The 25098-nt window shown below is 45.7% G+C and overlaps 2 protein-coding genes and 47 non-coding genes across 51 annotated transcripts; all 49 read left to right on the top strand.

Annotated features, from left to right (window-relative positions):
- Positions 1 to 6: 6 nt before the first annotated feature.
- trnag-ucc (transfer RNA glycine (anticodon UCC)) lies at positions 7 to 78 on the top strand. Its single transcript has one exon. It is a non-coding gene; the product is annotated as a tRNA-Gly (tRNA).
- Positions 79 to 436: 358 nt separating this feature from the next.
- Positions 437 to 518, top strand: trnal-aag (transfer RNA leucine (anticodon AAG)). The gene has a single exon. It is a non-coding gene; the product is annotated as a tRNA-Leu (tRNA).
- A 765-nt stretch (positions 519 to 1283) lies between these two features.
- On the top strand, positions 1284 to 1365 carry trnal-aag (transfer RNA leucine (anticodon AAG)). Its single transcript has one exon. It is a non-coding gene; the product is annotated as a tRNA-Leu (tRNA).
- A 335-nt stretch (positions 1366 to 1700) lies between these two features.
- Positions 1701 to 1772, top strand: trnag-ucc (transfer RNA glycine (anticodon UCC)). The gene has a single exon. It is a non-coding gene; the product is annotated as a tRNA-Gly (tRNA).
- Positions 1773 to 2138: 366 nt separating this feature from the next.
- trnal-aag (transfer RNA leucine (anticodon AAG)) lies at positions 2139 to 2220 on the top strand. Its single transcript has one exon. It is a non-coding gene; the product is annotated as a tRNA-Leu (tRNA).
- Positions 2221 to 2325: 105 nt separating this feature from the next.
- On the top strand, positions 2326 to 2397 carry trnag-ucc (transfer RNA glycine (anticodon UCC)). Its single transcript has one exon. It is a non-coding gene; the product is annotated as a tRNA-Gly (tRNA).
- Positions 2398 to 2763: 366 nt separating this feature from the next.
- On the top strand, positions 2764 to 2845 carry trnal-aag (transfer RNA leucine (anticodon AAG)). The gene has a single exon. It is a non-coding gene; the product is annotated as a tRNA-Leu (tRNA).
- A 105-nt stretch (positions 2846 to 2950) lies between these two features.
- Positions 2951 to 3022, top strand: trnag-ucc (transfer RNA glycine (anticodon UCC)). Its single transcript has one exon. It is a non-coding gene; the product is annotated as a tRNA-Gly (tRNA).
- A 358-nt stretch (positions 3023 to 3380) lies between these two features.
- Positions 3381 to 3462, top strand: trnal-aag (transfer RNA leucine (anticodon AAG)). Its single transcript has one exon. It is a non-coding gene; the product is annotated as a tRNA-Leu (tRNA).
- Positions 3463 to 4227: 765 nt separating this feature from the next.
- trnal-aag (transfer RNA leucine (anticodon AAG)) lies at positions 4228 to 4309 on the top strand. Its single transcript has one exon. It is a non-coding gene; the product is annotated as a tRNA-Leu (tRNA).
- A 335-nt stretch (positions 4310 to 4644) lies between these two features.
- Positions 4645 to 4716, top strand: trnag-ucc (transfer RNA glycine (anticodon UCC)). The gene has a single exon. It is a non-coding gene; the product is annotated as a tRNA-Gly (tRNA).
- Positions 4717 to 5082: 366 nt separating this feature from the next.
- trnal-aag (transfer RNA leucine (anticodon AAG)) lies at positions 5083 to 5164 on the top strand. Its single transcript has one exon. It is a non-coding gene; the product is annotated as a tRNA-Leu (tRNA).
- Positions 5165 to 5499: 335 nt separating this feature from the next.
- trnag-ucc (transfer RNA glycine (anticodon UCC)) lies at positions 5500 to 5571 on the top strand. The gene has a single exon. It is a non-coding gene; the product is annotated as a tRNA-Gly (tRNA).
- A 358-nt stretch (positions 5572 to 5929) lies between these two features.
- trnal-aag (transfer RNA leucine (anticodon AAG)) lies at positions 5930 to 6011 on the top strand. The gene has a single exon. It is a non-coding gene; the product is annotated as a tRNA-Leu (tRNA).
- A 551-nt stretch (positions 6012 to 6562) lies between these two features.
- LOC134025493 (uncharacterized) lies at positions 6563 to 8514 on the top strand. Of its 2 annotated transcripts, XM_062468538.1 has the most exons (9): positions 6563 to 6937; positions 7221 to 7291; positions 7379 to 7555; positions 7646 to 7707; positions 7790 to 7876; positions 7964 to 8005; positions 8074 to 8247; positions 8327 to 8362; positions 8461 to 8514. In XM_062468538.1, exons 1-8 carry the CDS (start codon positions 6780 to 6782, stop codon positions 8360 to 8362), a joined length of 807 nt encoding a protein of 268 aa, XP_062324522.1. In that variant the 5' UTR covers positions 6563 to 6779; the 3' UTR covers positions 8461 to 8514. The 2 variants fall into 2 exon arrangements, with proteins under 2 accessions (XP_062324522.1, XP_062324521.1); XM_062468537.1 differs by lacking the exons at positions 8327 to 8362; positions 8461 to 8514 and having other exon boundaries at positions 8074 to 8318.
- A 13-nt stretch (positions 8515 to 8527) lies between these two features.
- On the top strand, positions 8528 to 10254 carry LOC134025492 (putative nuclease HARBI1). 2 transcript variants are annotated; one of them, XM_062468534.1, is made up of 4 exons: positions 8528 to 9015; positions 9085 to 9200; positions 9297 to 9408; positions 9503 to 10254. In XM_062468534.1, the coding sequence occupies exons 1-4, from the start codon at positions 8544 to 8546 to the stop codon at positions 9871 to 9873; spliced, it is 1071 nt and encodes a 356-aa protein (XP_062324518.1). In that variant the 5' UTR covers positions 8528 to 8543; the 3' UTR covers positions 9874 to 10254. The 2 variants fall into 2 exon arrangements, with proteins under 2 accessions (XP_062324518.1, XP_062324520.1); XM_062468536.1 differs by lacking the exon at positions 9085 to 9200 and having other exon boundaries at positions 8874 to 9015.
- Positions 10255 to 11225: 971 nt separating this feature from the next.
- On the top strand, positions 11226 to 11307 carry trnal-aag (transfer RNA leucine (anticodon AAG)). The gene has a single exon. It is a non-coding gene; the product is annotated as a tRNA-Leu (tRNA).
- A 335-nt stretch (positions 11308 to 11642) lies between these two features.
- trnag-ucc (transfer RNA glycine (anticodon UCC)) lies at positions 11643 to 11714 on the top strand. The gene has a single exon. It is a non-coding gene; the product is annotated as a tRNA-Gly (tRNA).
- A 358-nt stretch (positions 11715 to 12072) lies between these two features.
- Positions 12073 to 12154, top strand: trnal-aag (transfer RNA leucine (anticodon AAG)). Its single transcript has one exon. It is a non-coding gene; the product is annotated as a tRNA-Leu (tRNA).
- A 335-nt stretch (positions 12155 to 12489) lies between these two features.
- trnag-ucc (transfer RNA glycine (anticodon UCC)) lies at positions 12490 to 12561 on the top strand. The gene has a single exon. It is a non-coding gene; the product is annotated as a tRNA-Gly (tRNA).
- Positions 12562 to 12919: 358 nt separating this feature from the next.
- On the top strand, positions 12920 to 13001 carry trnal-aag (transfer RNA leucine (anticodon AAG)). The gene has a single exon. It is a non-coding gene; the product is annotated as a tRNA-Leu (tRNA).
- Positions 13002 to 13336: 335 nt separating this feature from the next.
- trnag-ucc (transfer RNA glycine (anticodon UCC)) lies at positions 13337 to 13408 on the top strand. Its single transcript has one exon. It is a non-coding gene; the product is annotated as a tRNA-Gly (tRNA).
- Positions 13409 to 13766: 358 nt separating this feature from the next.
- Positions 13767 to 13848, top strand: trnal-aag (transfer RNA leucine (anticodon AAG)). The gene has a single exon. It is a non-coding gene; the product is annotated as a tRNA-Leu (tRNA).
- Positions 13849 to 14183: 335 nt separating this feature from the next.
- trnag-ucc (transfer RNA glycine (anticodon UCC)) lies at positions 14184 to 14255 on the top strand. The gene has a single exon. It is a non-coding gene; the product is annotated as a tRNA-Gly (tRNA).
- A 358-nt stretch (positions 14256 to 14613) lies between these two features.
- On the top strand, positions 14614 to 14695 carry trnal-aag (transfer RNA leucine (anticodon AAG)). Its single transcript has one exon. It is a non-coding gene; the product is annotated as a tRNA-Leu (tRNA).
- Positions 14696 to 15030: 335 nt separating this feature from the next.
- trnag-ucc (transfer RNA glycine (anticodon UCC)) lies at positions 15031 to 15102 on the top strand. Its single transcript has one exon. It is a non-coding gene; the product is annotated as a tRNA-Gly (tRNA).
- A 358-nt stretch (positions 15103 to 15460) lies between these two features.
- trnal-aag (transfer RNA leucine (anticodon AAG)) lies at positions 15461 to 15542 on the top strand. The gene has a single exon. It is a non-coding gene; the product is annotated as a tRNA-Leu (tRNA).
- A 335-nt stretch (positions 15543 to 15877) lies between these two features.
- Positions 15878 to 15949, top strand: trnag-ucc (transfer RNA glycine (anticodon UCC)). The gene has a single exon. It is a non-coding gene; the product is annotated as a tRNA-Gly (tRNA).
- A 366-nt stretch (positions 15950 to 16315) lies between these two features.
- On the top strand, positions 16316 to 16397 carry trnal-aag (transfer RNA leucine (anticodon AAG)). Its single transcript has one exon. It is a non-coding gene; the product is annotated as a tRNA-Leu (tRNA).
- Positions 16398 to 16732: 335 nt separating this feature from the next.
- trnag-ucc (transfer RNA glycine (anticodon UCC)) lies at positions 16733 to 16804 on the top strand. Its single transcript has one exon. It is a non-coding gene; the product is annotated as a tRNA-Gly (tRNA).
- Positions 16805 to 17162: 358 nt separating this feature from the next.
- On the top strand, positions 17163 to 17244 carry trnal-aag (transfer RNA leucine (anticodon AAG)). Its single transcript has one exon. It is a non-coding gene; the product is annotated as a tRNA-Leu (tRNA).
- A 335-nt stretch (positions 17245 to 17579) lies between these two features.
- Positions 17580 to 17651, top strand: trnag-ucc (transfer RNA glycine (anticodon UCC)). Its single transcript has one exon. It is a non-coding gene; the product is annotated as a tRNA-Gly (tRNA).
- A 358-nt stretch (positions 17652 to 18009) lies between these two features.
- Positions 18010 to 18091, top strand: trnal-aag (transfer RNA leucine (anticodon AAG)). Its single transcript has one exon. It is a non-coding gene; the product is annotated as a tRNA-Leu (tRNA).
- A 335-nt stretch (positions 18092 to 18426) lies between these two features.
- On the top strand, positions 18427 to 18498 carry trnag-ucc (transfer RNA glycine (anticodon UCC)). The gene has a single exon. It is a non-coding gene; the product is annotated as a tRNA-Gly (tRNA).
- A 358-nt stretch (positions 18499 to 18856) lies between these two features.
- trnal-aag (transfer RNA leucine (anticodon AAG)) lies at positions 18857 to 18938 on the top strand. Its single transcript has one exon. It is a non-coding gene; the product is annotated as a tRNA-Leu (tRNA).
- Positions 18939 to 19273: 335 nt separating this feature from the next.
- trnag-ucc (transfer RNA glycine (anticodon UCC)) lies at positions 19274 to 19345 on the top strand. Its single transcript has one exon. It is a non-coding gene; the product is annotated as a tRNA-Gly (tRNA).
- A 366-nt stretch (positions 19346 to 19711) lies between these two features.
- trnal-aag (transfer RNA leucine (anticodon AAG)) lies at positions 19712 to 19793 on the top strand. Its single transcript has one exon. It is a non-coding gene; the product is annotated as a tRNA-Leu (tRNA).
- A 335-nt stretch (positions 19794 to 20128) lies between these two features.
- Positions 20129 to 20200, top strand: trnag-ucc (transfer RNA glycine (anticodon UCC)). Its single transcript has one exon. It is a non-coding gene; the product is annotated as a tRNA-Gly (tRNA).
- A 358-nt stretch (positions 20201 to 20558) lies between these two features.
- Positions 20559 to 20640, top strand: trnal-aag (transfer RNA leucine (anticodon AAG)). The gene has a single exon. It is a non-coding gene; the product is annotated as a tRNA-Leu (tRNA).
- A 335-nt stretch (positions 20641 to 20975) lies between these two features.
- trnag-ucc (transfer RNA glycine (anticodon UCC)) lies at positions 20976 to 21047 on the top strand. The gene has a single exon. It is a non-coding gene; the product is annotated as a tRNA-Gly (tRNA).
- Positions 21048 to 21413: 366 nt separating this feature from the next.
- Positions 21414 to 21495, top strand: trnal-aag (transfer RNA leucine (anticodon AAG)). The gene has a single exon. It is a non-coding gene; the product is annotated as a tRNA-Leu (tRNA).
- Positions 21496 to 21830: 335 nt separating this feature from the next.
- trnag-ucc (transfer RNA glycine (anticodon UCC)) lies at positions 21831 to 21902 on the top strand. The gene has a single exon. It is a non-coding gene; the product is annotated as a tRNA-Gly (tRNA).
- A 358-nt stretch (positions 21903 to 22260) lies between these two features.
- Positions 22261 to 22342, top strand: trnal-aag (transfer RNA leucine (anticodon AAG)). The gene has a single exon. It is a non-coding gene; the product is annotated as a tRNA-Leu (tRNA).
- Positions 22343 to 22677: 335 nt separating this feature from the next.
- On the top strand, positions 22678 to 22749 carry trnag-ucc (transfer RNA glycine (anticodon UCC)). The gene has a single exon. It is a non-coding gene; the product is annotated as a tRNA-Gly (tRNA).
- A 358-nt stretch (positions 22750 to 23107) lies between these two features.
- Positions 23108 to 23189, top strand: trnal-aag (transfer RNA leucine (anticodon AAG)). Its single transcript has one exon. It is a non-coding gene; the product is annotated as a tRNA-Leu (tRNA).
- Positions 23190 to 23524: 335 nt separating this feature from the next.
- trnag-ucc (transfer RNA glycine (anticodon UCC)) lies at positions 23525 to 23596 on the top strand. Its single transcript has one exon. It is a non-coding gene; the product is annotated as a tRNA-Gly (tRNA).
- A 366-nt stretch (positions 23597 to 23962) lies between these two features.
- On the top strand, positions 23963 to 24044 carry trnal-aag (transfer RNA leucine (anticodon AAG)). Its single transcript has one exon. It is a non-coding gene; the product is annotated as a tRNA-Leu (tRNA).
- A 335-nt stretch (positions 24045 to 24379) lies between these two features.
- Positions 24380 to 24451, top strand: trnag-ucc (transfer RNA glycine (anticodon UCC)). Its single transcript has one exon. It is a non-coding gene; the product is annotated as a tRNA-Gly (tRNA).
- Positions 24452 to 24809: 358 nt separating this feature from the next.
- Positions 24810 to 24891, top strand: trnal-aag (transfer RNA leucine (anticodon AAG)). Its single transcript has one exon. It is a non-coding gene; the product is annotated as a tRNA-Leu (tRNA).
- Positions 24892 to 25098: the final 207 nt, after the last annotated feature.

Genomic DNA, 25098 nt, shown 5'->3' with positions numbered 1-25098 from the left:
TTGTGTGCATTGGTGGTATAGTGGCAAGCATAGCTGCCTTCCAAGCAGTTGACCCGGGTTCGATTCCCGGCCAATGCAGAACCTTGAGAGAGATTCAATTCAACTTTATTTCGCCATGTATACAGATACTAGGAATTTGATTTGGTGTTCTCCATACAGGCTATAGCATCACAAATAGAACAACAAGACAAAACAGAAAAACAATACAAGGACAGATAGTACTAGTATGAGCAAAATAATAAATAAGAATGGAGGTAGTGCAACAATAGTAATGTTAAATAACGTGCCATAGAGTTCATGTGTAAGAGCTATTTAGGAGGGCTATTGTTAGATGTGTTTTATCTTGTGACGTTCAACCGCTTCCGGGCATTTAGAATGTCACATGAGCTCCTGGACGATCGATCAGCTTGGGGAAGAGCTCGGGTGGCCAAGAACTGGTAGCGTGGCCGAGCGGTCCAAGGCGCTGGATTAAGGCTCCAGTCTCTCCGGAGGCGTGGGTTCAAATCCCACCGGTGCCACTTTTGTAGGGTGATAACGCCGTCCCATTGCTCTGAAGTCAGTAAGTTGGTTTGAAAAGGTGAACTGTGGCTCGACATGTTGAGCGATCTTAGATGATTTTTTGGCTACTTTTTTCCATAAAGATGACAGGGTTCAATCCCCGGCCAGTACAGACCGTAGAGAGGCATTTCGTCTCTTGTGACGGTCGAACACATCACGATTAGGCCACGTGTTCCAAACTCTGCAGAAGTATAAACCAGGCGTAGGGCAATTTCTTAGTAGTTGGATGTCAGTAGGTGGTGTGGAAAGTTGAACCGTCCCTCGAAATGCTGTGCGATTAAGGAGGCTGTTGTGTGCATTGTTGGTATAGTGGCAAGCATAGCTGCCTTCCAAGCAGTTGACCGGGGTTCGATTCCCGGCCAATGCAGAACCTTGAGAGAGATTCAATTCAACTTTATTTCGCCATGTATACAGATACTAGGAATTTGATTTGGTGTTCTCCATACAGGCTATAGCATCACAAATAGAACAACAAGACAAAACAGAAAAACAATACAAGGACAGATAGTACCAGTATGAGCAAAATAATAAATAAGAATGGAGGTAGTGCAACAATAGTAATGTTAAATAAAGTGCCATAGAGTTCATGTGTAAGAGCTATTTAGGAGGGCTATTGTTAGATGTGTTTTATCTTGTGACGTTCAACCGCTTCCGGGCATTTAGAATGTCACATGAGCTCCTGGACGATCGATCAGCTTGGGGAAGAGCTCGGGTGGCCAAGAACTGGTAGCGTGGCCGAGCAGTCCAAGGCGCTGGATTAAGGCTCCAGTCTCTCCGGAGGCGTGGGTTCAAATCCCACCGCTGCCACTTTTGTAGGGTGATAACGCCGTCCCATTGCTTTGAAGTCAGTAAGTGGGTTTGAAAAGGTGAACTGTGGCTCGACATGTTGTGCGATCTTAGATGATTTTTTGGCTACTTTTTTCCATAAAGTTGACAGGGTTCAATCCCCGGCCAGTACAGACCGTAGAGAGGCATCTCGTCTCTTGTGACGGTCGAACACATCACGATTAGGCCACGTGTTCCAAACTCCGCAGAAGTATAAACCAGGCTTAGGGCAATTTCTTAGTAGTTGGATGTCAGTAGGTGGTGTGGAAAGGTGAACCGTCCCTCGAAATGCTGTGCGATTAAGGAGGCTGTTGTGTGCATTGGTGGTATAGTGGCAAGCATAGCTGCCTTCCAAGCAGTTGACCCGGGTTCGATTCCCGGCCAATGCAAAACCTTGAGAGAGATTCAATTCAACTTTATTTCGCCATGTATACAGATACTAGGAATTTGATTTGGTGTTCTCCATACAGGCTATAGCATCACAAATAGAACAACAAGACAAAACAGAAAAACAATACAAGGACAGATAGTACCAGTATGAGCAAAATAATAAATAAGAATGGAGGTAGTGCAACAATAGTAATGTTAAATAACGTGCCATAGAGTTCATGTGTAAGAGCTATTTAGGAGGGCTATTGTTAGATGTGTTTTATCTTGTGACGTTCAACCGCTTCCGGGCATTTAGAATGTCACATGAGCTCCTGGACGATCGATCAGCTTGGGGAAGAGCTCGGGTGGCCAAGACCTGACAGCGGGGTAGCGTGGCCGAGCGGTCCAAGGCGCTGGATTAAGGCTCCAGTCTCTCCGGAGGCGTGGGTTCAAATCCCACCGCTGCCACTTTTGTAGGGTGATAACGCCGTCCCATTGCTCTGAAGTCAGTAAGTGGGTTTGAAAAGGTGAACTGCGGCTCAAAATGCTGTGCGATTAAGGAGGCTGTTGTGTGCATTGGTGGTATAGTGGCAAGCATAGCTGCCTTCCAAGCAGTTGACCCGGGTTCGATTCCCGGCCAATGCAGAACCTCGAGAGAGATTCAATTCAACTTTATTTCGCCATGTATACAGATACTAGGAATTTGATTTGGTGTTCTCCATACAGGCTATAGCATCACAAATAGAACAACAAGACAAAACAGAAAAACAATACAAGGACAGATAGTACCAGTATGAGCAAAATAATAAATAAGAATGGAGGTAGTGCAACAATAGTAATGTTAAATAACGTGCCATAGAGTTCATGTGTAAGAGCTATTTAGGAGGGCTATTGTTAGATGTGTTTTATCTTGTGACGTTCAACCGCTTCCGGGCATTTAGAATGTCACATGAGCTCCTGGACGATCGATCAGCTTGGGGAAGAGCTCGGGTGGCCAAGACCTGACAGCGGGGTAGCGTGGCCGAGCGGTCCAAGGCGCTGGATTAAGGCTCCAGTCTCTCCGGAGGCGTGGGTTCAAATCCCACCGCTGCCACTTTTGTAGGGTGATAACGCCGTCCCATTGCTCTGAAGTCAGTAAGTGGGTTTGAAAAGGTGAACTGTGGCTCGAAATGCTGTGCGATTAAGGAGGCTGTTGTGTGCATTGGTGGTATAGTGGCAAGCATAGCTGCCTTCCAAGCAGTTGACCCGGGTTCGATTCCCGGCCAATGCAGAACCTTGAGAGAGATTCAATTCAACTTTATTTCGCCATGTATACAGATACTAGGAATTTGATTTGGTGTTCTCCATACAGGCTATAGCATCACAAATAGAACAACAAGACAAAACAGAAAAACAATACAAGGACAGATAGTACTAGTATGAGCAAAATAATAAATAAGAATGGAGGTAGTGCAACAATAGTAATGTTAAATAACGTGCCATAGAGTTCATGTGTAAGAGCTATTTAGGAGGGCTATTGTTAGATGTGTTTTATCTTGTGACGTTCAACCGCTTCCGGGCATTTAGAATGTCACATGAGCTCCTGGACGATCGATCAGCTTGGGGAAGAGCTCGGGTGGCCAAGAACTGGTAGCGTGGCCGAGCGGTCCAAGGCGCTGGATTAAGGCTCCAGTCTCTCCGGAGGCGTGGGTTCAAATCCCACCGGTGCCACTTTTGTAGGGTGATAACGCCGTCCCATTGCTCTGAAGTCAGTAAGTTGGTTTGAAAAGGTGAACTGTGGCTCGACATGTTGAGCGATCTTAGATGATTTTTTGGCTACTTTTTTCCATAAAGATGACAGGGTTCAATCCCCGGCCAGTACAGACCGTAGAGAGGCATTTCGTCTCTTGTGACGGTCGAACACATCACGATTAGGCCACGTGTTCCAAACTCTGCAGAAGTATAAACCAGGCGTAGGGCAATTTCTTAGTAGTTGGATGTCAGTAGGTGGTGTGGAAAGTTGAACCGTCCCTCGAAATGCTGTGCGATTAAGGAGGCTGTTGTGTGCATTGTTGGTATAGTGGCAAGCATAGCTGCCTTCCAAGCAGTTGACCGGGGTTCGATTCCCGGCCAATGCAGAACCTTGAGAGAGATTCAATTCAACTTTATTTCGCCATGTATACAGATACTAGGAATTTGATTTGGTGTTCTCCATACAGGCTATAGCATCACAAATAGAACAACAAGACAAAACAGAAAAACAATACAAGGACAGATAGTACCAGTATGAGCAAAATAATAAATAGGAATGGAGGTAGTGCAACAATAGTAATGTTAAATAAAGTGCCATAGAGTTCATGTGTAAGAGCTATTTAGGAGGGCTATTGTTAGATGTGTTTTATCTTGTGACGTTCAACCGCTTCCGGGCATTTAGAATGTCACATGAGCTCCTGGACGATCGATCAGCTTGGGGAAGAGCTCGGGTGGCCAAGAACTGGTAGCGTGGCCGAGCAGTCCAAGGCGCTGGATTAAGGCTCCAGTCTCTCCGGAGGCGTGGGTTCAAATCCCACCGCTGCCACATTTGTAGGGTGATAACGCCGTCCCATTGCTTTGAAGTCAGTAAGTGGGTTTGAAAAGGTGAACTGTGGCTCGACATGTTGTGCGATCTTAGATGATTTTTTGGCTACTTTTTTCCATAAAGTTGACAGGGTTCAATCCCCGGCCAGTACAGACCGTAGAGAGGCATCTCGTCTCTTGTGACGGTCGAACACATCACGATTAGGCCACGTGTTCCAAACTCCGCAGAAGTATAAACCAGGCTTAGGGCAATTTCTTAGTAGTTGGATGTCAGTAGGTGGTGTGGAAAGGTGAACCGTCCCTCGAAATGCTGTGCGATTAAGGAGGCTGTTGTGTGCATTGGTGGTATAGTGGCAAGCATAGCTGCCTTCCAAGCAGTTGACCCGGGTTCGATTCCCGGCCAATGCAGAACCTTGAGAGAGATTCAATTCAACTTTATTTCGCCATGTATACAGATACTAGGAATTTGATTTGGTGTTCTCCATACAGGCTATAGCATCACAAATAGAACAACAAGACAAAACAGAAAAACAATACAAGGACAGATAGTACCAGTATGAGCAAAATAATAAATAAGAATGGAGGTAGTGCAACAATAGTAATGTTAAATAAAGTGCCATAGAGTTCATGTGTAAGAGCTATTTAGGAGGGCTATTGTTAGATGTGTTTTATCTTGTGACGTTCAACCGCTTCCGGGCATTTAGAATGTCACATGAGCTCCTGGACGATCGATCAGCTTGGGGAAGAGCTCGGGTGGCCAAGACCTGACAGCGGGGTAGCGTGGCCGAGCGGTCCAAGGCGCTGGATTAAGGCTCCAGTCTCTCCGGAGGCGTGGGTTCAAATCCCACCGCTGCCACTTTTGTAGGGTGATAACGCCGTCCCATTGCTCTGAAGTCAGTAAGTGGGTTTGAAAAGGTGAACTGTGGCTCGACATGTTGTGCCATCTTAGATGATTTTTTGGCTACTTTTTTCCATAAAGTTGACAGGGTTCAATCCCCGGCCAGTACAGACCGTAGAGAGGCATCTCGTCTCTTGTGACGGTCGAACACATCACGATTAGGCCACGTGTTCCAAACTCCGCAGAAGTATAAACCAGGCTTAGGGCAATTTCTTAGTAGTTGGATGTCAGTAGGTGGTGTGGAAAGGTGAACCGTCCCTCGAAATGCTGTGCGATTAAGGAGGCTGTTGTGTGCATTGGTGGTATAGTGGCAAGCATAGCTGCCTTCCAAGCAGTTGACCCGGGTTCGATTCCCGGCCAATGCAGAACCTTGAGAGAGATTCAATTCAACTTTATTTCGCCATGTATACAGATACTAGGAATTTGATTTGGTGTTCTCCATACAGGCTATAGCATCACAAATAGAACAACAAGACAAAACAGAAAAACAATACAAGGACAGATAGTACCAGTATGAGCAAAATAATAAATAAGAATGGAGGTAGTGCAACAATAGTAATGTTAAATAACGTGCCATAGAGTTCATGTGTAAGAGCTATTTAGGAGCGCTATTGTTAGATGTGTTTTATCTTGTGACGTTCAACCGCTTCCGGGCATTTAGAATGTCACATGAGCTCCTGGACGATCGATCAGCTTGGGGAAGAGCTCGGGTGGCCAAGACCTGGTAGCGTGGCCGAGCGGTCCAAGGCGCTGGATTAAGGCTCCAGTCTCTCCGGAGGCGTGGGTTCAAATCCCACCGCTGCCACTTTTGTAGGGTGATAACGCCGTCCCATTACTTTGAAGTCAGTAAGTGGGTTTGAAAAGGTGAACTGTGGCTCGACATGTTGTGCGATCTTAGATGATTTTTTGGCTACTTTTTTCCATAAAGTTGACAGGGTTCAATCCCCGGCCAGTACATACCGTAGAGAGGCATCTCGTCTCTTGTGACGGTCGAACACATCACGATTAGGCCACGTGTTCCAAACTCCGCAGAAGTATAAACCAGGCTTAGGGCAATTTCTTAGTAGTTGGATGTCAGTAGGTGGTGTGGAAAGGTGAACCGTCCCTCGAAATGCTGTGCGATTAAGGAGGCTGTTGTGTGCATTGGTGGTATAGTGGCAAGCATAGCTGCCTTCCAAGCAGTTGACCCGGGCTCGATTCCTGGCCAATGCAGAACCTTGAGAGAGATTCAATTCAACTTTATTTCGCCATGTATACAGATACTAGGAATTTGATTTGGTGTTCTCCATACAGGCTATAGCATCACAAATAGAACAACAAGACAAAAAAGAAAAACAATACAAGGACAGGGGCCTGTTGCACAAAAGTAGAATTAAGACATCCGGGATAAATGACTCAGCTGAGCTCAATGAAGCCAAAACATGTGCGTCCAGGCTTAATTGGTTGCACAAAGACCAAGCCAGGATGAGCAGACACGGATTCATTAAGCCAGGTGAAACCAATCCTGGATAGGTGCGCGCTCACGGCTCACTCAAATAGACCCCGCCACAGATCACAGATTAACTGATTTACCATGGCAACTAGAGCCGCGTACTTTTCCCCGTCGGAAGCACAAATCCTCATGGAGGCATACGAGGAGGTAAAAGATATAATTAAGAAGAAAGGCAACACCGCCACAGTGATAAAGCAAAGAGAAAAAGCGTGGCAAAGTATTGCAGACCGCCTGAATGCGTAAGTAGTGCACAATTACACACTCACCGCTCCGCTGAAACATCACAATTACAATTCAAATATTTAATTCACATCTCCAAAAATGCAGTTGTACTGTAATTATGAAACGGTTAAATTTTTAATTGAAATGCACTGCAGATATGAGTGAAATTGTGTAAAGTAACTCCATCACACTGTATAAAGCTATGATAAATTTTTTGATATTTTTACTGAAAACAAGACAAAAATACCAAGTAATTTTTTGCAGTGTGACTCCATTAAATGTGTGTGTGTGTGTGTGTAGATTAAACATGAACGGGCCAAAACGGACATGGCAGCAGGTCAAAATCAAATACAAGAACATTCTGCAGAATGGTATGGTCCCTGACTAATATTTAACAAAGCACAAGCATATATTGTACCCAGAAGGTGCCTGCTCACACATTGTCTGTACTGTTTTAGCAGTGAAAAAGAATACCCACAGACAAGGCACGGGTGGTGGGTCACCAAAGGCTGACCTTACCCCAGCAGAGGACATGGCCTTGGAGCTAAATAAAGGCAGGCCCGTCTTAGAGGGGATCCCTGGGGGGAAAGAGACGAGCATAGGTTCCTCCCAAGATGCCACCCGCTTCATTCAAGGTATGTCCTTCCATCTCTACATGGGATACAACCACATTCATATTGAATCAATTTGGACTGTCTGACTTTGGTTTACCTATTGCCTTGCAGTGTCTGGCAGCACTGTGTTCCTGTTAGAGCCACCAGCACAAGCACCAGACGATGCTGATCCAGTGAGTACTCCATCAAAGGCATACTGTAGGCCTGGCATGTCTTGTCTACTAGCTTCAATATGAATCCGATTAAATGTGATAGGGTGAAGGCCCCAGTGCAGCAGCAACAGCACATGATGGAGACGATGATGAGGAGGAGACCATCTCTCTGGATTCCAGAAGGCATGAGGTATCATGTTAAGACTGTGAAAGTACTATTTACTCTACAATGGTGAGGAGTCCTCATCAAAATCAAAAAATCTAATTTCTTTTACAGGACCCAGATGCTATACAGTGGGAAAACCAGCCTGGCAACATAGTGCGTATTAATAAAAGGACACCACATCCTGCCAAATTCCAGCTGCGCTAATTGTATTGTGTTCACAGAGCTCACAAGCTATCAGAAAGTTGTATGGCAACCACCTCCGGCGCCAAATAGAACTGGCAGACATAGACATTCAGTACAAGAAGAAAAAGATGGAAAATCTTGCACTGGAGTCCGAAATAAAAAAGAGGACAATTAGGAAACTGGACCTTGAAATAAAAAAACTTGAGAGGGAGGTGAGATATGCCTTCAATGTACACTGTATGCTAACTGTAACACAAATGTATTAATCATTATTTTTCTTTCCTCCCCCAGCTCCAAGAAGATGACACAGCTGAAAATAAAAATTAGGTATATTCTTGTAAAGTCAAGTGAGCCATGACATATAAGCTCTTATTGTGAGCACACAGGACGGTGGCATCTTTCTAAGGTTTTTTTTATTTTCCCAGCAATCAGTACAACCAAGTCATCGTTATAAGGCATCGCCCTCTTTTGCCCACCCCCGCAGCACCAGGTGTGGCCACTAGCCTATATGAAGGCCCAAAATTGTGTGTTCCTTTCTGCTCTGACAATGGCATGCCCATTCGTGCGAGATGTGGTGGATGAAGAAGCACTTGTGCTGAGGAGAGCCTTCAGGCGAGAAAGGGTCTTCAGGGACCGGTTGGACCCACTGGCCTTCCCTGATGACCATCTATATGAAAGATACAGGTTTTCTGCAGATGGCATCAGGTATCTATGCAGACTACTGGGTCCCAGGATTAAGCACCGCACTGCACGGAGCCATGCACTGAGTGTGGAGCAAATGGTTTGTGTGGCCTTGCGCTTTTTTGCTAGTGGAGCCTTCCTGTACTCAGTGGGGGATGCAGAACAGCTGAACAAGGCCACAATTTGCCGCACAATAAGGAGTGTGTGTCTGGCTATCAAAGCATTAGCAGATGTCTTCATCTCCTTCCCTGGCCACAGAAGACTCTGTGACATCAAAGAGGAGTTCTATAGGATTGCAGGTAAGAGGATCTACAAATTACAGGACAACTGTTAACACATAGTAGGATACTCATTACTTTGTGTGACAGGTTTCCCCAATGTCATTGGTGCAGTGGACTGCACACACATAAGGATAAAAGCCCCCTCAGGTGCCCATGAGGCCGATTTTGTGAATAGGAAATCCTTTCACAGCATTAATGTTCAGGTGAACATAACTTTTTGATATTGTCCATTGACGAACACTCTGCATTGCCAGTGATGTGCATTGATTGGTGTAATATTCCTCATCTTATGATTTCAGATGGTCTGCAATGCTGACTGTGTGATCAGCAATGTTGTGGCAAAATGGCCTGGCTCAGTCCATGACTCCAGAATCTTTCGGGCCTCTGAAATCTATCAGTGCCTATCACAAGGTAAGCCACACAACCCCTATTTATAACCATCATGGCTGTGTCAAGAATATCACTGTGTTTATGAGGTAGTAATGATGAGATTTTGTGTTGACAGGTGAATTCTCTGGTGTGTTGCTGGGAGACAGGGGGTATGGCTGCCAGCCTTTTCTCCTGACACCTTTCACAGACCCCCAGGAAGCACAGCAGGCCTACAACCATGCCCATGCCAGGACCAGGGCCAGAGTTGAAATGACCTTTGGCCTCCTGAAGGCACGCTTTCACTGCCTTCACAAATTAAGGGTCAGCCCTGTTAGGGCATGTGATATTACTGTGGCTTGTGCTGTCCTCCACAATGTGGCCTGCCTGAGGAAGGAGAGGGCCCCCAGAGTGCCACCAGCCATGGACTGGGACAATCCGGCAATCTTCCCTGATGACGACTGTGGTCGGCTGCTGAGGGACCAATATGTGTTGAATTATTTTAGTTAGTATGTGTGCTTTCAATTTTGGTTAAATATGTCCTGCGGTGGCAGAGGAATTTGGGTTTTTTTGGGTTCGTTTTTTTACGAATTTGGCCTCTTATGATGTTTGTGCGGTATACTGTGTGTAATACAAGGCTGCAGGGAGGCTACTGCATCCATTCATTTGTCTGTTCAGTTGATGTGTATGGATTTGTCCTGCATTTATTTTAGTGTGCAGACATGCAGGGTGTGTTATATACAGACCTTTGAATGTGTATGTATCATTTTGTATAATATGCTTGGATTCTGTGCTTTCCATCTTGTAGAGTCACTGTGACTTCAGTTTCGAAAGGAGCTGATGGTTTACCTGCTTTGTTTTGTCCTTATTCAATAAAGGAACATAATGTTACACATTGTGTTTTTATATTCATATGGAATGTGTATTTGTTTATATGACAGAGTACTAGGGCCACACTGAAGAAAAAGGATAAAGTCATAAATTTATGAGGCTGGTTCTTTCTGCAGAAAAGCTACATATTGTTTTTACAGTTTAGATACTTATGACAATGTGATACTTAATATTCTGGCACATCAGCATGTCTTTGTTTATGAAACCATACTGAAGTACAATTTCACGAAATGCCCCACATCTGTCATTTTAACAACTGTCCTCCTTTAAAACAACTGGTTACAATATTATGACTTGTGTTTTTTTCCCCTCTGTGGCCCTAATATTCTATCATTTTATATATAGCCTTATAGTCTATGGGAAACTGTAAATTATCTAATGATAGCAACATCATCTAAAAATCATTTTTTATCCAAAATCATTGAAATTAATGATCACAAACGTTTAAATAATGACAGTGGGTCTAGTTATATGTGATAACAATGTATAGTGAGCAGTGAAATAACTATTGGTTTCCATTTGTGGTGACTGCTGACTGACATTAGGGATGAGATTAAATAGATCCTGGAATTTAGCCTGGTCTGGAGCAGGCTAGCTCCACAGAATAAATCTCCATGGTAATTTATACCATAACATATCCTCCTGCCCCCTATCCATCTTTAGTGCAACCGGATTACGGATCAATTGAGCCAGGATCACCAAGATATCCTGGCTTAATCCCTTATCCTAGTTTTGTGCAACAGGCCCCAGATAGTACCAGTATGAGCAAAATAATAAATAAGAATGGAGGTAGTGCAACAATAGTAATGTTAAATAACGTGCCATAGAGTTCATGTGTAAGAGCTATTTAGGAGGGCTATTGTTAGATGTGTTTTATCTTGTGACGTTCAACCGCTTCCGGGCATTTAGAATGTCACATGAGCTCCTGGACGATCGATCAGCTTGGGGAAGAGCTCGGGTGGCCAAGACCTGGTAGCGTGGCCGAGCGGTCCAAGGCGCTGGATTAAGGCTCCAGTCTCTCCGGAGGCGTGGGTTCAAATCCCACCGCTGCCACCTTTGTAGGGTGATAACGCCGTCCCATTGCTCTGAAGTCAGTAAGTGGGTTTGAAAAGGTGAACTGTGGCTCGACATGTTGTGCCATCTTAGATGATTTTTTGGCTACTTTTTTCCATAAAGTTGACAGGGTTCAATCCCCGGCCAGTACAGACCGTAGAGAGGCATCTCGTCTCTTGTGACGGTCGAACACATCACGATTAGGCCACGTGTTCCAAACTCCGCAGAAGTATAAACCAGGCTTAGGGCAATTTCTTAGTAGTTGGATGTCAGTAGGTGGTGTGGAAAGGTGAACCGTCCCTCGAAATGCTGTGCGATTAAGGAGGCTGTTGTGTGCATTGGTGGTATAGTGGCAAGCATAGCTGCCTTCCAAGCAGTTGACCCGGGTTCGATTCCCGGCCAATGCAGAACCTTGAGAGAGATTCAATTCAACTTTATTTCGCCATGTATACAGATACTAGGAATTTGATTTGGTGTTCTCCATACAGGCTATAGCATCACAAATAGAACAACAAGACAAAACAGAAAAACAATACAAGGACAGATAGTACCAGTATGAGCAAAATAATAAATAAGAATGGAGGTAGTGCAACAATAGTAATGTTAAATAACGTGCCATAGAGTTCATGTGTAAGAGCTATTTAGGAGGGCTATTGTTAGATGTGTTTTATCTTGTGACGTTCAACCGCTTCCGGGCATTTAGAATGTCACATGAGCTCCTGGACGATCGATCAGCTTGGGGAAGAGCTCGGGTGGCCAAGACCTGGTAGCGTGGCCGAGCGGTCCAAGGCGCTGGATTAAGGCTCCAGTCTCTCCGGAGGCGTGGGTTCAAATCCCACCGCTGCCACTTTTGTAGGGTGATAACGCCGTCCCATTGCTCTGAAGTCAGTAAGTGGGTTTGAAAAGGTGAACTGTGGCTCGACATGTTGTGCGATCTTAGATGCTTTTTTGGCTACTTTTTTCCATAAAGTTGACAGGGTTCAATCCCCGGCCAGTACAGACCGTAGAGAGGCATCTCGTCTCTTGTGACGGTCGAACACATCACGATTAGGCCACGTGTTCCAAACTCCGCAGAAGTATAAACCAGGCTTAGGGCAATTTCTTAGTAGTTGGATGTCAGTAGGTGGTGTGGAAAGGTGAACCGTCCCTCGAAATGCTGTGCGATTAAGGAGGCTGTTGTGTGCATTGGTGGTATAGTGGCAAGCATAGCTGCCTTCCAAGCAGTTGACCCGGGTTCGATTCCCGGCCAATGCAGAACCTTGAGAGAGATTCAATTCAACTTTATTTCGCCATGTATACAGATACTAGGAATTTGATTTGGTGTTCTCCATACAGGCTATAGCATCACAAATAGAACAACAAGACAAAACAGAAAAACAATACAAGGACAGATAGTACCAGTATGAGCAAAATAATAAATAAGAATGGAGGTAGTGCAACAATAGTAATGTTAAATAACGTGCCATAGAGTTCATGTGTAAGAGCTATTTAGGAGGGCTATTGTTAGATGTGTTTTATCTTGTGACGTTCAACCGCTTCCGGGCATTTAGAATGTCACATGAGCTCCTGGACGATCGATCAGCTTGGGGAAGAGCTCGGGTGGCCAAGACCTGGTAGCGTGGCCGAGCGGTCCAAGGCGCTGGATTAAGGCTCCAGTCTCTCCGGAGGCGTGGGTTCAAATCCCACCGCTGCCACTTTTGTAGGGTGATAACGCCGTCCCATTGCTCTGAAGTCAGTAAGTGGGTTTGAAAAGGTGAACTGTGGCTCGACATGTTGTGCGATCTTAGATGCTTTTTTGGCTACTTTTTTCCATAAAGTTGACAGGGTTCAATCCCCGGCCAGTACAGACCGTAGAGAGGCATCTCGTCTCTTGTGACGGTCGAACACATCACGATTAGGCCACGTGTTCCAAACTCCGCAGAAGTATAAACCAGGCTTAGGGCAATTTCTTAGTAGTTGGATGTCAGTAGGTGGTGTGGAAAGGTGAACCGTCCCTCGAAATGCTGTGCGATTAAGGAGGCTGTTGTGTGCATTGGTGGTATAGTGGCAAGCATAGCTGCCTTCCAAGCAGTTGACCCGGGTTCGATTCCCGGCCAATGCAGAACCTTGAGAGAGATTCAATTCAACTTTATTTCGCCATGTATACAGATACTAGGAATTTGATTTGGTTTTCTCCATACAGGCTATAGCATCACAAATAGAACAACAAGACAAAACAGAAAAACAATACAAGGACAGATAGTACCAGTATGAGCAAAATAATAAATAAGAATGGAGGTAGTGCAATAATAGTAATGTTAAATAACGTGCCATAGAGTTCATGTGTAAGAGCTATTTAGGAGGGCTATTGTTAGATGTGTTTTATCTTGTGACGTTCAACCGCTTCCGGGCATTTAGAATGTCACATGAGCTCCTGGACGATCGATCAGCTTGGGGAAGAGCTCGGGTGGCCAAGACCTGGTAGCGTGGCCGAGCGGTCCAAGGCGCTGGATTAAGGCTCCAGTCTCTCCGGAGGCGTGGGTTCAAATCCCACCGCTGCCACTTTTGTAGGGTGATAACGCCGTCCCATTGCTCTGAAGTCAGTAAGTGGGTTTGAAAAGGTGAACTGTGGCTCGACATGTTGTGCGATCTTAGATGCTTTTTTGGCTACTTTTTTCCATAAAGTTGACAGGGTTCAATCCCCGGCCAGTACAGACCGTAGAGAGGCATCTCGTCTCTTGTGACGGTCGAACACATCACGATTAGGCCACGTGTTCCAAACTCCGCAGAAGTATAAACCAGGCTTAGGGCAATTTCTTAGTAGTTGGATGTCAGTAGGTGGTGTGGAAAGGTGAACCGTCCCTCGAAATGCTGTGCGATTAAGGAGGCTGTTGTGTGCATTGGTGGTATAGTGGCAAGCATAGCTGCCTTCCAAGCAGTTGACCCGGGTTCGATTCCCGGCCAATGCAGAACCTTGAGAGAGATTCAATTCAACTTTATTTCGCCATGTATACAGATACTAGGAATTTGATTTGGTGTTCTCCATACAGGCTATAGCATCACAAATAGAACAACAAGACAAAACAGAAAAACAATACAAGGACAGATAGTACCAGTATGAGCAAAATAATAAATAAGAATGGAGGTAGTGCAACAATAGTAATGTTAAATAACGTGCCATAGAGTTCATGTGTAAGAGCTATTTAGGAGGGCTATTGTTAGATGTGTTTTATCTTGTGACGTTCAACCGCTTCCGGGCATTTAGAATGTCACATGAGCTCCTGGACGATCGATCAGCTTGGGGAAGAGCTCGGGTGGCCAAGACCTGGTAGCGTGGCCGAGCGGTCCAAGGCGCTGGATTAAGGCTCCAGTCTCTCCGGAGGCGTGGGTTCAAATCCCACCGCTGCCACTTTTGTAGGGTGATAACGCCGTCCCATTGCTCTGAAGTCAGTAAGTGGGTTTGAAAAGGTGAACTGTGGCTCGACATGTTGTGCGATCTTAGATGCTTTTTTGGCTACTTTTTTCCATAAAGTTGACAGGGTTCAATCCCCGGCCAGTACAGACCGTAGAGAGGCATCTCGTCTCTTGTGACGGTCGAACACATCACGATTAGGCCACGTGTTCCAAACTCCGCAGAAGTATAAACCAGGCTTAGGGCAATTTCTTAGTAGTTGGATGTCAGTAGGTGGTGTGGAAAGGTGAACCGTCCCTCGAAATGCTGTGCGATTAAGGAGGCTGTTGTGTGCATTGGTGGTATAGTGGCAAGCATAGCTGCCTTCCAAGCAGTTGACCCGGGTTCGATTCCCGGCCAATGCAGAACCTTGAGAGAGATTCAATTCAACTTTATTTCGCCATGTATACAGATACTAGGAATTTGATTTGGTTTTCTCCATACAGGCTATAGCATCACAAATAGAACAACAAGACAAAACAGAAAAACAATACAAGGACAGATAGTACCAGTATGAGCAAAATAATAAATAAGAATGGAGGTAGTGCAATAATAGTAATGTTAAATAACGTGCCATAGAGTTCATGTGTAAGAGCTATTTAGGAGGGCTATTGTTAGATGTGTTTTATCTTGTGACGTTCAACCGCTTCCGGGCATTTAGAATGTCACATGAGCTCCTGGACGATCGATCAGCTTGGGGAAGAGCTCGGGTGGCCAAGACCTGGTAGCGTGGCCGAGCGGTCCAAGGCGCTGGATTAAGGCTCCAGTCTCTCCGGAGGCGTGGGTTCAAATCCCACCGCTGCCACTTTTGTAGGGTGATAACGCCGTCCCATTGCTCTGAAGTCAGTAAGTGGGTTTGAAAAGGTGAACTGTGGCTCGACATGTTGTGCGATCTTAGATGCTTTTTTGGCTACTTTTTTCCATAAAGTTGACAGGGTTCAATCCCCGGCCAGTACAGACCGTAGAGAGGCATCTCGTCTCTTGTGACGGTCGAACACATCACGATTAGGCCACGTGTTCCAAACTCCGCAGAAGTATAAACCAGGCTTAGGGCAATTTCTTAGTAGTTGGATGTCAGTAGGTGGTGTGGAAAGGTGAACCGTCCCTCGAAATGCTGTGCGATTAAGGAGGCTGTTGTGTGCATTGGTGGTATAGTGGCAAGCATAGCTGCCTTCCAAGCAGTTGACCCGGGTTCGATTCCCGGCCAATGCAGAACCTTGAGAGAGATTCAATTCAACTTTATTTCGCCATGTATACAGATACTAGGAATTTGATTTGGTGTTCTCCATACAGGCTATAGCATCACCAATAGAACAACAAGACAAAACAGAAAAACAATACAAGGACAGATAGTACCAGTATGAGCAAAATAATAAATAAGAATGGAGGTAGTGCAACAATAGTAATGTTAAATAACGTGCCATAGAGTTCATGTGTAAGAGCTATTTAGGAGGGCTATTTTTAGATGTGTTTTATCTTGTGACGTTCAACCGCTTCCGGGCATTTAGAATGTCACATGAGCTCCTGGACGATCGATCAGCTTGGGGAAGAGCTCGGGTGGCCAAGACCTGCCAGCGGGGTAGCGTGGCCGAGCGGTCCAAGGCGCTGGATTAAGGCTCCAGTCTCTCCGGAGGCGTGGGTTCAAATCCCACCGCTGCCACTTTTGTAGGGTGATAACGCCGTCCCATTGCTCTGAAGTCAGTAAGTGGGTTTGAAAAGGTGAACTGTGGCTCGACATGTTGTGCGATCTTAGATGATTTTTTGGCTACTTTTTTCCATAAAGTTGACAGGGTTCAATCCCCGGCCAGTACAGACCGTAGAGAGGCATCTCGTCTCTTGTGACGGTCGAACACATCACGATTAGGCCACGTGTTCCAAACTCCGCAGAAGTATAAACCAGGCTTAGGGCAATTTCTTAGTAGTTGGATGTCAGTAGGTGGTGTGGAAAGGTGAACCGTCCCTCGAAATGCTGTGCGATTAAGGAGGCTGTTGTGTGCATTGGTGGTATAGTGGCAAGCATAGCTGCCTTCCAAGCAGTTGACCTGTGTTCGATTCCCGGCCAATGCAGAACCTTGAGAGAGATTCAATTCAACTTTATTTCACCATGTATACAGATACTAGGAATTTGATTTGGTGTTCTCCATACAGGCTATAGCATCACAAATAGAACAACAAGACAAAACAGAAAAACAATACAAGGACAGATAGTACCAGTATGAGCAAAATAATAAATAAGAATGGAGGTAGTGCAACAATAGTAATGTTAAATAACGTGCCATAGAGTTCATGTGTAAGAGCTATTTAGGAGGGCTATTGTTAGATGTGTTTTATCTTGTGACGTTCAACCGCTTCCGGGCATTTAGAATGTCACATGAGCTCCTGGACGATCGATCAGCTTGGGGAAGAGCTCGGGTGGCCAAGACCTGGTAGCGTGGCCGAGCGGTCCAAGGCGCTGGATTAAGGCTCCAGTCTCTCCGGAGGCGTGGGTTCAAATCCCACCGCTGCCACTTTTGTAGGGTGATAACGCCGTCCCATTGCTCTGAAGTCAGTAAGTGGGTTTGAAAAGGTGAACTGTGGCTCGACATGTTGTGCGATCTTATATGATTTTTTGGCTACTTTTTTCCATAAAGTTGACAGGGTTCAATCCCCGGCCAGTACAGACCGTAGAGAGGCATCTCGTCTCTTGTGACGGTCGAACACATCACGATTAGGCCACGTGTTCCAAACTCCGCAGAAGTATAAACCAGGCTTAGGGCAATTTCTTAGTAGTTGGATGTCAGTAGGTGGTGTGGAAAGGTGAACCGTCCCTCGAAATGCTGTGCGATTAAGGAGGCTGTTGTGTGCATTGGTGGTATAGTGGCAAGCATAGCTGCCTTCCAAGCAGTTGACCCGGGTTCGATTCCCGGCCAATGCAGAACCTTGAGAGAGATTCAATTCAACTTTATTTCGCCATGTATACAGATACTAGGAATTTGATTTGGTGTTCTCCATACAGGCTATAGCATCACAAATAGAACAACAAGACAAAACAGAAAAACAATACAAGGACAGATAGTACCAGTATGAGCAAAATAATAAATAAGAATGGAGGTAGTGCAACAATAGTAATGTTAAATAACGTGCCATAGAGTTCATGTGTAAGAGCTATTTAGGAGGGCTATTGTTAGATGTGTTTTATCTTGTGACGTTCAACCGCTTCCGGGCATTTAGAATGTCACATGAGCTCCTGGACGATCGATCAGCTTGGGGAAGAGCTCGGGTGGCCAAGACCTGGTAGCGTGGCCGAGCGGTCCAAGGCGCTGGATTAAGGCTCCAGTCTCTCCGGAGGCGTGGGTTCAAATCCCACCGCTGCCACTTTTGTAGGGTGATAACGCCGTCCCATTGCTCTGAAGTCAGTAAGTGGGTTTGAAAAGGTGAACTGTGGCTCGACATGTTGTGCGATCTTAGATGCTTTTTTGGCTACTTTTTTCCATAAAGTTGACAGGGTTCAATCCCCGGCCAGTACAGACCGTAGAGAGGCATCTTGTCTCTTGTGACGGTCGAACACATCACGATTAGGCCACGTGTTCCAAACTCCGCAGAAGTATAAACCAGGCTTAGGGCAATTTCTTAGTAGTTGGATGTCAGTAGGTGGTGTGGAAAGGTGAACCGTCCCTCGAAATGCTGTGCGATTAAGGAGGCTGTTGTGTGCATTGGTGGTATAGTGGCAAGCATAGCTGCCTTCCAAGCAGTTGACCCGGGTTCGATTCCCGGCCAATGCAGAACCTTGAGAGAGATTCAATTCAACTTTATTTCGCCATGTATACAGATACTAGGAATTTGATTTGGTGTTCTCCATACAGGCTATAGCATCACAAATAGAACAACAAGACAAAACAGAAAAACAATACAAGGACAGATAGTACCAGTATGAGCAAAATAATAAATAAGAATGGAGGTAGTGCAACAATAGTAATGTTAAATAACGTGCCATAGAGTTCATGTGTAAGAGCTATTTAGGAGGGCTGTTGTTAGATGTGTTTTATCTTGTGACGTTCAACCGCTTCCGGGCATTTAGAATGTCACATGAGCTCCTGGACGATCGATCAGCTTGGGGAAGAGCTCGGGTGGCCAAGACCTGGTAGCGTGGCCGAGCGGTCCAAGGCGCTGGATTAAGGCTCCAGTCTCTCCGGAGGCGTGGGTTCAAATCCCACCGCTGCCACTTTTGTAGGGTGATAACGCCGTCCCATTGCTCTGAAGTCAGTAAGTGGGTTTGAAAAGGTGAACTGTGGCTCGACATGTTGTGCGATCTTAGATGCTTTTTTGGCTACTTTTTTCCATAAAGTTGACAGGGTTCAATCCCCGGCCAGTACAGACCGTAGAGAGGCATCTCGTCTCTTGTGACGGTCGAACACATCACGATTAGGCCACGTGTTCCAAACTCCGCAGAAGTATAAACCAGGCTTAGGGCAATTTCTTAGTAGTTGGATGTCAGTAGGTGGTGTGGAAAGGTGAACCGTCCCTCGAAATGCTGTGCGATTAAGGAGGCTGTTGTGTGCATTGGTGGTATAGTGGCAAGCATAGCTGCCTTCCAAGCAGTTGACCCGGGTTCGATTCCCGGCCAATGCAGAACCTTGAGAGAGATTCAATTCAACTTTATTTCGCCATGTATACAGATACTAGGAATTTGATTTGGTGTTCTCCATACAGGCTATAGCATCACAAATAGAACAACAAGACAAAACAGAAAAACAATACAAGGACAGATAGTACCAGTATGAGCAAAATAATAAATAAGAATGGAGGTAGTGCAACAATAGTAATGTTAAATAACGTGCCATAGAGTTCATGTGTAAGAGCTATTTAGGAGGGCTATTTTTAGATGTGTTTTATCTTGTGACGTTCAACCGCTTCCGGGCATTTAGAATGTCACATGAGCTCCTGGACGATCGATCAGCTTGGGGAAGAGCTCGGGTGGCCAAGACCTGCCAGCGGGGTAGCGTGGCCGAGCGGTCCAAGGCGCTGGATTAAGGCTCCAGTCTCTCCGGAGGCGTGGGTTCAAATCCCACCGCTGCCACTTTTGTAGGGTGATAACGCCGTCCCATTGCTCTGAAGTCAGTAAGTGGGTTTGAAAAGGTGAACTGTGGCTCGACATGTTGTGCGATCTTAGATGATTTTTTGGCTACTTTTTTCCATAAAGTTGACAGGGTTCAATCCCCGGCCAGTACAGACCGTAGAGAGGCATCTCGTCTCTTGTGACGGTCGAACACATCACGATTAGGCCACGTGTTCCAAACTCCGCAGAAGTATAAACCAGGCTTAGGGCAATTTCTTAGTAGTTGGATGTCAGTAGGTGGTGTGGAAAGGTGAACCGTCCCTCGAAATGCTGTGCGATTAAGGAGGCTGTTGTGTGCATTGGTGGTATAGTGGCAAGCATAGCTGCCTTCCAAGCAGTTGACCCGGGTTCGATTCCCGGCCAATGCAGAACCTTGAGAGAGATTCAATTCAACTTTATTTCGCCATGTATACAGATACTAGGAATTTGATTTGGTGTTCTCCATACAGGCTATAGCATCACAAATAGAACAACAAGACAAAACAGAAAAACAATACAAGGACAGATAGTACCAGTATGAGCAAAATAATAAATAAGAATGGAGGTAGTGCAACAATAGTAATGTTAAATAACGTGCCATAGAGTTCATGTGTAAGAGCTATTTAGGAGGGCTATTGTTAGATGTGTTTTATCTTGTGACGTTCAACCGCTTCCGGGCATTTAGAATGTCACATGAGCTCCTGGACGATCGATCAGCTTGGGGAAGAGCTCGGGTGGCCAAGACCTGGTAGCGTGGCCGAGCGGTCCAAGGCGCTGGATTAAGGCTCCAGTCTCTCCGGAGGCGTGGGTTCAAATCCCACCGCTGCCACTTTTGTAGGGTGATAACGCCGTCCCATTGCTCTGAAGTCAGTAAGTGGGTTTGAAAAGGTGAACTGTGGCTCGACATGTTGTGCGATCTTAGATGATTTTTTGGCTACTTTTTTCCATAAAGTTGACAGGGTTCAATCCCCGGCCAGTACAGACCGTAGAGAGGCATCTCGTCTCTTGTGACGGTCGAACACATCACGATTAGGCCACGTGTTCCAAACTCCGCAGAAGTATAAACCAGGCTTAGGGCAATTTCTTAGTAGTTGGATGTCAGTAGGTGGTGTGGAAAGGTGAACCGTCCCTCGAAATGCTGTGCGATTAAGGAGGCTGTTGTGTGCATTGGTGGTATAGTGGCAAGCATAGCTGCCTTCCAAGCAGTTGACCCGGGTTCGATTCCCGGCCAATGCAGAACCTTGAGAGAGATTCAATTCAACTTTATTTCGCCATGTATACAGATACTAGGAATTTGATTTGGTTTTCTCCATACAGGCTATAGCATCACAAATAGAACAACAAGACAAAACAGAAAAACAATACAAGGACAGATAGTACCAGTATGAGCAAAATAATAAATAAGAATGGAGGTAGTGCAACAATAGTAATGTTAAATAACGTGCCATAGAGTTCATGTGTAAGAGCTATTTAGGAGGGCTATTGTTAGATGTGTTTTATCTTGTGACGTTCAACCGCTTCCGGGCATTTAGAATGTCACATGAGCTCCTGGACGATCGATCAGCTTGGGGAAGAGCTCGGGTGGCCAAGACCTGCCAGCGGGGTAGCGTGGCCGAGCGGTCCAAGGCGCTGGATTAAGGCTCCAGTCTCTCCGGAGGCGTGGGTTCAAATCCCACCGCTGCCACTTTTGTAGGGTGATAACGCCGTCCCATTGCTCTGAAGTCAGTAAGTGGGTTTGAAAAGGTGAACTGTGGCTCGACATGTTGTGCGATCTTAGATGATTTTTTGGCTACTTTTTTCCATAAAGTTGACAGGGTTCAATCCCCGGCCAGTACAGACCGTAGAGAGGCATCTCGTCTCTTGTGACGGTCGAACACATCACGATTAGGCCACGTGTTCCAAACTCCGCAGAAGTATAAACCAGGCTTAGGGCAATTTCTTAGTAGTTGGATGTCAGTAGGTGGTGTGGAAAGGTGAACCGTCCCTCGAAATGCTGTGCGATTAAGGAGGCTGTTGTGTGCATTGGTGGTATAGTGGCAAGCATAGCTGCCTTCCAAGCAGTTGACCCGGGTTCGATTCCCGGCCAATGCAGAACCTTGAGAGAGATTCAATTCAACTTTATTTCGCCATGTATACAGATACTAGGAATTTGATTTGGTGTTCTCCATACAGGCTATAGCATCACAAATAGAACAACAAGACAAAACAGAAAAACAATACAAGGACAGATAGTACCAGTATGAGCAAAATAATAAATAAGAATGGAGGTAGTGCAACAATAGTAATGTTAAATAACGTGCCATAGAGTTCATGTGTAAGAGCTATTTAGGAGGGCTATTGTTAGATGTGTTTTATCTTGTGACGTTCAACCGCTTCCGGGCATTTAGAATGTCACATGAGCTCCTGGACGATCGATCAGCTTGGGGAAGAGCTCGGGTGGCCAAGACCTGGTAGCGTGGCCGAGCGGTCCAAGGCGCTGGATTAAGGCTCCAGTCTCTCCGGAGGCGTGGGTTCAAATCCCACCGCTGCCACTTTTGTAGGGTGATAACGCCGTCCCATTGCTCTGAAGTCAGTAAGTGGGTTTGAAAAGGTGAACTGTGGCTCGACATGTTGTGCGATCTTAGATGCTTTTTTGGCTACTTTTTTCCATAAAGTTGACAGGGTTCAATCCCCGGCCAGTACAGACCGTAGAGAGGCATCTTGTCTCTTGTGACGGTCGAACACATCACGATTAGGCCACGTGTTCCAAACTCCGCAGAAGTATAAACCAGGCTTAGGGCAATTTCTTAGTAGTTGGATGTCAGTAGGTGGTGTGGAAAGGTGAACCGTCCCTCGAAATGCTGTGCGATTAAGGAGGCTGTTGTGTGCATTGGTGGTATAGTGGCAAGCATAGCTGCCTTCCAAGCAGTTGACCCGGGTTCGATTCCCGGCCAATGCAGAACCTTGAGAGAGATTCAATTCAACTTTATTTCGCCATGTATACAGATACTAGGAATTTGATTTGGTGTTCTCCATACAGGCTATAGCATCACAAATAGAACAACAAGACAAAACAGAAAAACAATACAAGGACAGATAGTACCAGTATGAGCAAAATAATAAATAAGAATGGAGGTAGTGCAACAATAGTAATGTTAAATAACGTGCCATAGAGTTCATGTGTAAGAGCTATTTAGGAGGGCTGTTGTTAGATGTGTTTTATCTTGTGACGTTCAACCGCTTCCGGGCATTTAGAATGTCACATGAGCTCCTGGACGATCGATCAGCTTGGGGAAGAGCTCGGGTGGCCAAGACCTGGTAGCGTGGCCGAGCGGTCCAAGGCGCTGGATTAAGGCTCCAGTCTCTCCGGAGGCGTGGGTTCAAATCCCACCGCTGCCACTTTTGTAGGGTGATAACGCCGTCCCATTGCTCTGAAGTCAGTAAGTGGGTTTGAAAAGGTGAACTGTGGCTCGACATGTTGTGCGATCTTAGATGCTTTTTTGGCTACTTTTTTCCATAAAGTTGACAGGGTTCAATCCCCGGCCAGTACAGACCGTAGAGAGGCATCTCGTCTCTTGTGACGGTCGAACACATCACGATTAGGCCACGTGTTCCAAACTCTGCAGAAGTATAAACCAGGCTTAGGGCAATTTCTTAGTAGTTGGATGTCAGTAGGTGGTGTGGAAAGGTGAACCGTCCCTCGAAATGCTGTGCGATTAAGGAGGCTGTTGTGTGCATTGGTGGTATAGTGGCAAGCATAGCTGCCTTCCAAGCAGTTGACCCGGGTTCGATTCCCGGCCAATGCAGAACCTTGAGAGAGATTCAATTCAACTTTATTTCGCCATGTATACAGATACTAGGAATTTGATTTGGTGTTCTCCATACAGGCTATAGCATCACAAATAGAACAACAAGACAAAACAGAAAAACAATACAAGGACAGATAGTACCAGTATGAGCAAAATAATAAATAAGAATGGAGGTAGTGCAACAATAGTAATGTTAAATAACGTGCCATAGAGTTCATGTGTAAGAGCTATTTAGGAGGGCTATTTTTAGATGTGTTTTATCTTGTGACGTTCAACCGCTTCCGGGCATTTAGAATGTCACATGAGCTCCTGGACGATCGATCAGCTTGGGGAAGAGCTCGGGTGGCCAAGACCTGCCAGCGGGGTAGCGTGGCCGAGCGGTCCAAGGCGCTGGATTAAGGCTCCAGTCTCTCCGGAGGCGTGGGTTCAAATCCCACCGCTGCCACTTTTGTAGGGTGATAACGCCGTCCCATTGCTCTGAAGTCAGTAAGTGGGTTTGAAAAGGTGAACTGTGGCTCGACATGTTGTGCGATCTTAGATGATTTTTTGGCTACTTTTTTCCATAAAGTTGACAGGGTTCAATCCCCGGCCAGTACAGACCGTAGAGAGGCATCTCGTCTCTTGTGACGGTCGAACACATCACGATTAGGCCACGTGTTCCAAACTCCGCAGAAGTATAAACCAGGCTTAGGGCAATTTCTTAGTAGTTGGATGTCAGTAGGTGGTGTGGAAAGGTGAACCGTCCCTCGAAATGCTGTGCGATTAAGGAGGCTGTTGTGTGCATTGGTGGTATAGTGGCAAGCATAGCTGCCTTCCAAGCAGTTGACCCGGGTTCGATTCCCGGCCAATGCAGAACCTTGAGAGAGATTCAATTCAACTTTATTTCGCCATGTATACAGATACTAGGAATTTGATTTGGTGTTCTCCATACAGGCTATAGCATCACAAATAGAACAACAAGACAAAACAGAAAAACAATACAAGGACAGATAGTACCAGTATGAGCAAAATAATAAATAAGAATGGAGGTAGTGCAACAATAGTAATGTTAAATAACGTGCCATAGAGTTCATGTGTAAGAGCTATTTAGGAGGGCTATTGTTAGATGTGTTTTATCTTGTGACGTTCAACCGCTTCCGGGCATTTAGAATGTCACATGAGCTCCTGGACGATCGATCAGCTTGGGGAAGAGCTCGGGTGGCCAAGACCTGGTAGCGTGGCCGAGCGGTCCAAGGCGCTGGATTAAGGCTCCAGTCTCTCCGGAGGCGTGGGTTCAAATCCCACCGCTGCCACTTTTGTAGGGTGATAACGCCGTCCCATTGCTCTGAAGTCAGTAAGTGGGTTTGAAAAGGTGAACTGTGGCTCGACATGTTGTGCGATCTTAGATGATTTTTTGGCTACTTTTTTCCATAAAGTTGACAGGGTTCAATCCCCGGCCAGTACAGACCGTAGAGAGGCATCTCGTCTCTTGTGACGGTCGAACACATCACGATTAGGCC

The sequence above is a fragment of the Osmerus eperlanus genome, chromosome 8 (genome assembly GCF_963692335.1).
Source record: "Osmerus eperlanus chromosome 8, fOsmEpe2.1, whole genome shotgun sequence".
NCBI classification, from domain to species: Eukaryota; Metazoa; Chordata; class Actinopteri; order Osmeriformes; family Osmeridae; genus Osmerus; species Osmerus eperlanus.
Note: the sequence above shows the minus strand (reverse complement) of the source record. Positions and strands in the feature narration are given on the sequence as shown.

Coding starts and splice junctions, on each gene's coding strand:
- LOC134025492 (XM_062468534.1), top strand. CDS start 8,544: ATGAAGGCCCAAAATTGTGTGTTCCTTTCTGCTCTGACAATGGCATGC. Junction 9,016..9,084: donor GGAGTTCTATAGGATTGCAG/GTAAGAGGATCT, acceptor TTTGTGTGACAG/GTTTCCCCAATGTCATTGGT. Junction 9,201..9,296: donor TTCACAGCATTAATGTTCAG/GTGAACATAACT, acceptor TTATGATTTCAG/ATGGTCTGCAATGCTGACTG.
- LOC134025493 (XM_062468537.1), top strand. CDS start 6,780: ATGGCAACTAGAGCCGCGTACTTTTCCCCGTCGGAAGCACAAATCCTC. Junction 6,938..7,220: donor ATTGCAGACCGCCTGAATGC/GTAAGTAGTGCA, acceptor GTGTGTGTGTAG/ATTAAACATGAACGGGCCAA. Junction 8,006..8,073: donor AAAACCAGCCTGGCAACATA/GTGCGTATTAAT, acceptor TTGTGTTCACAG/AGCTCACAAGCTATCAGAAA.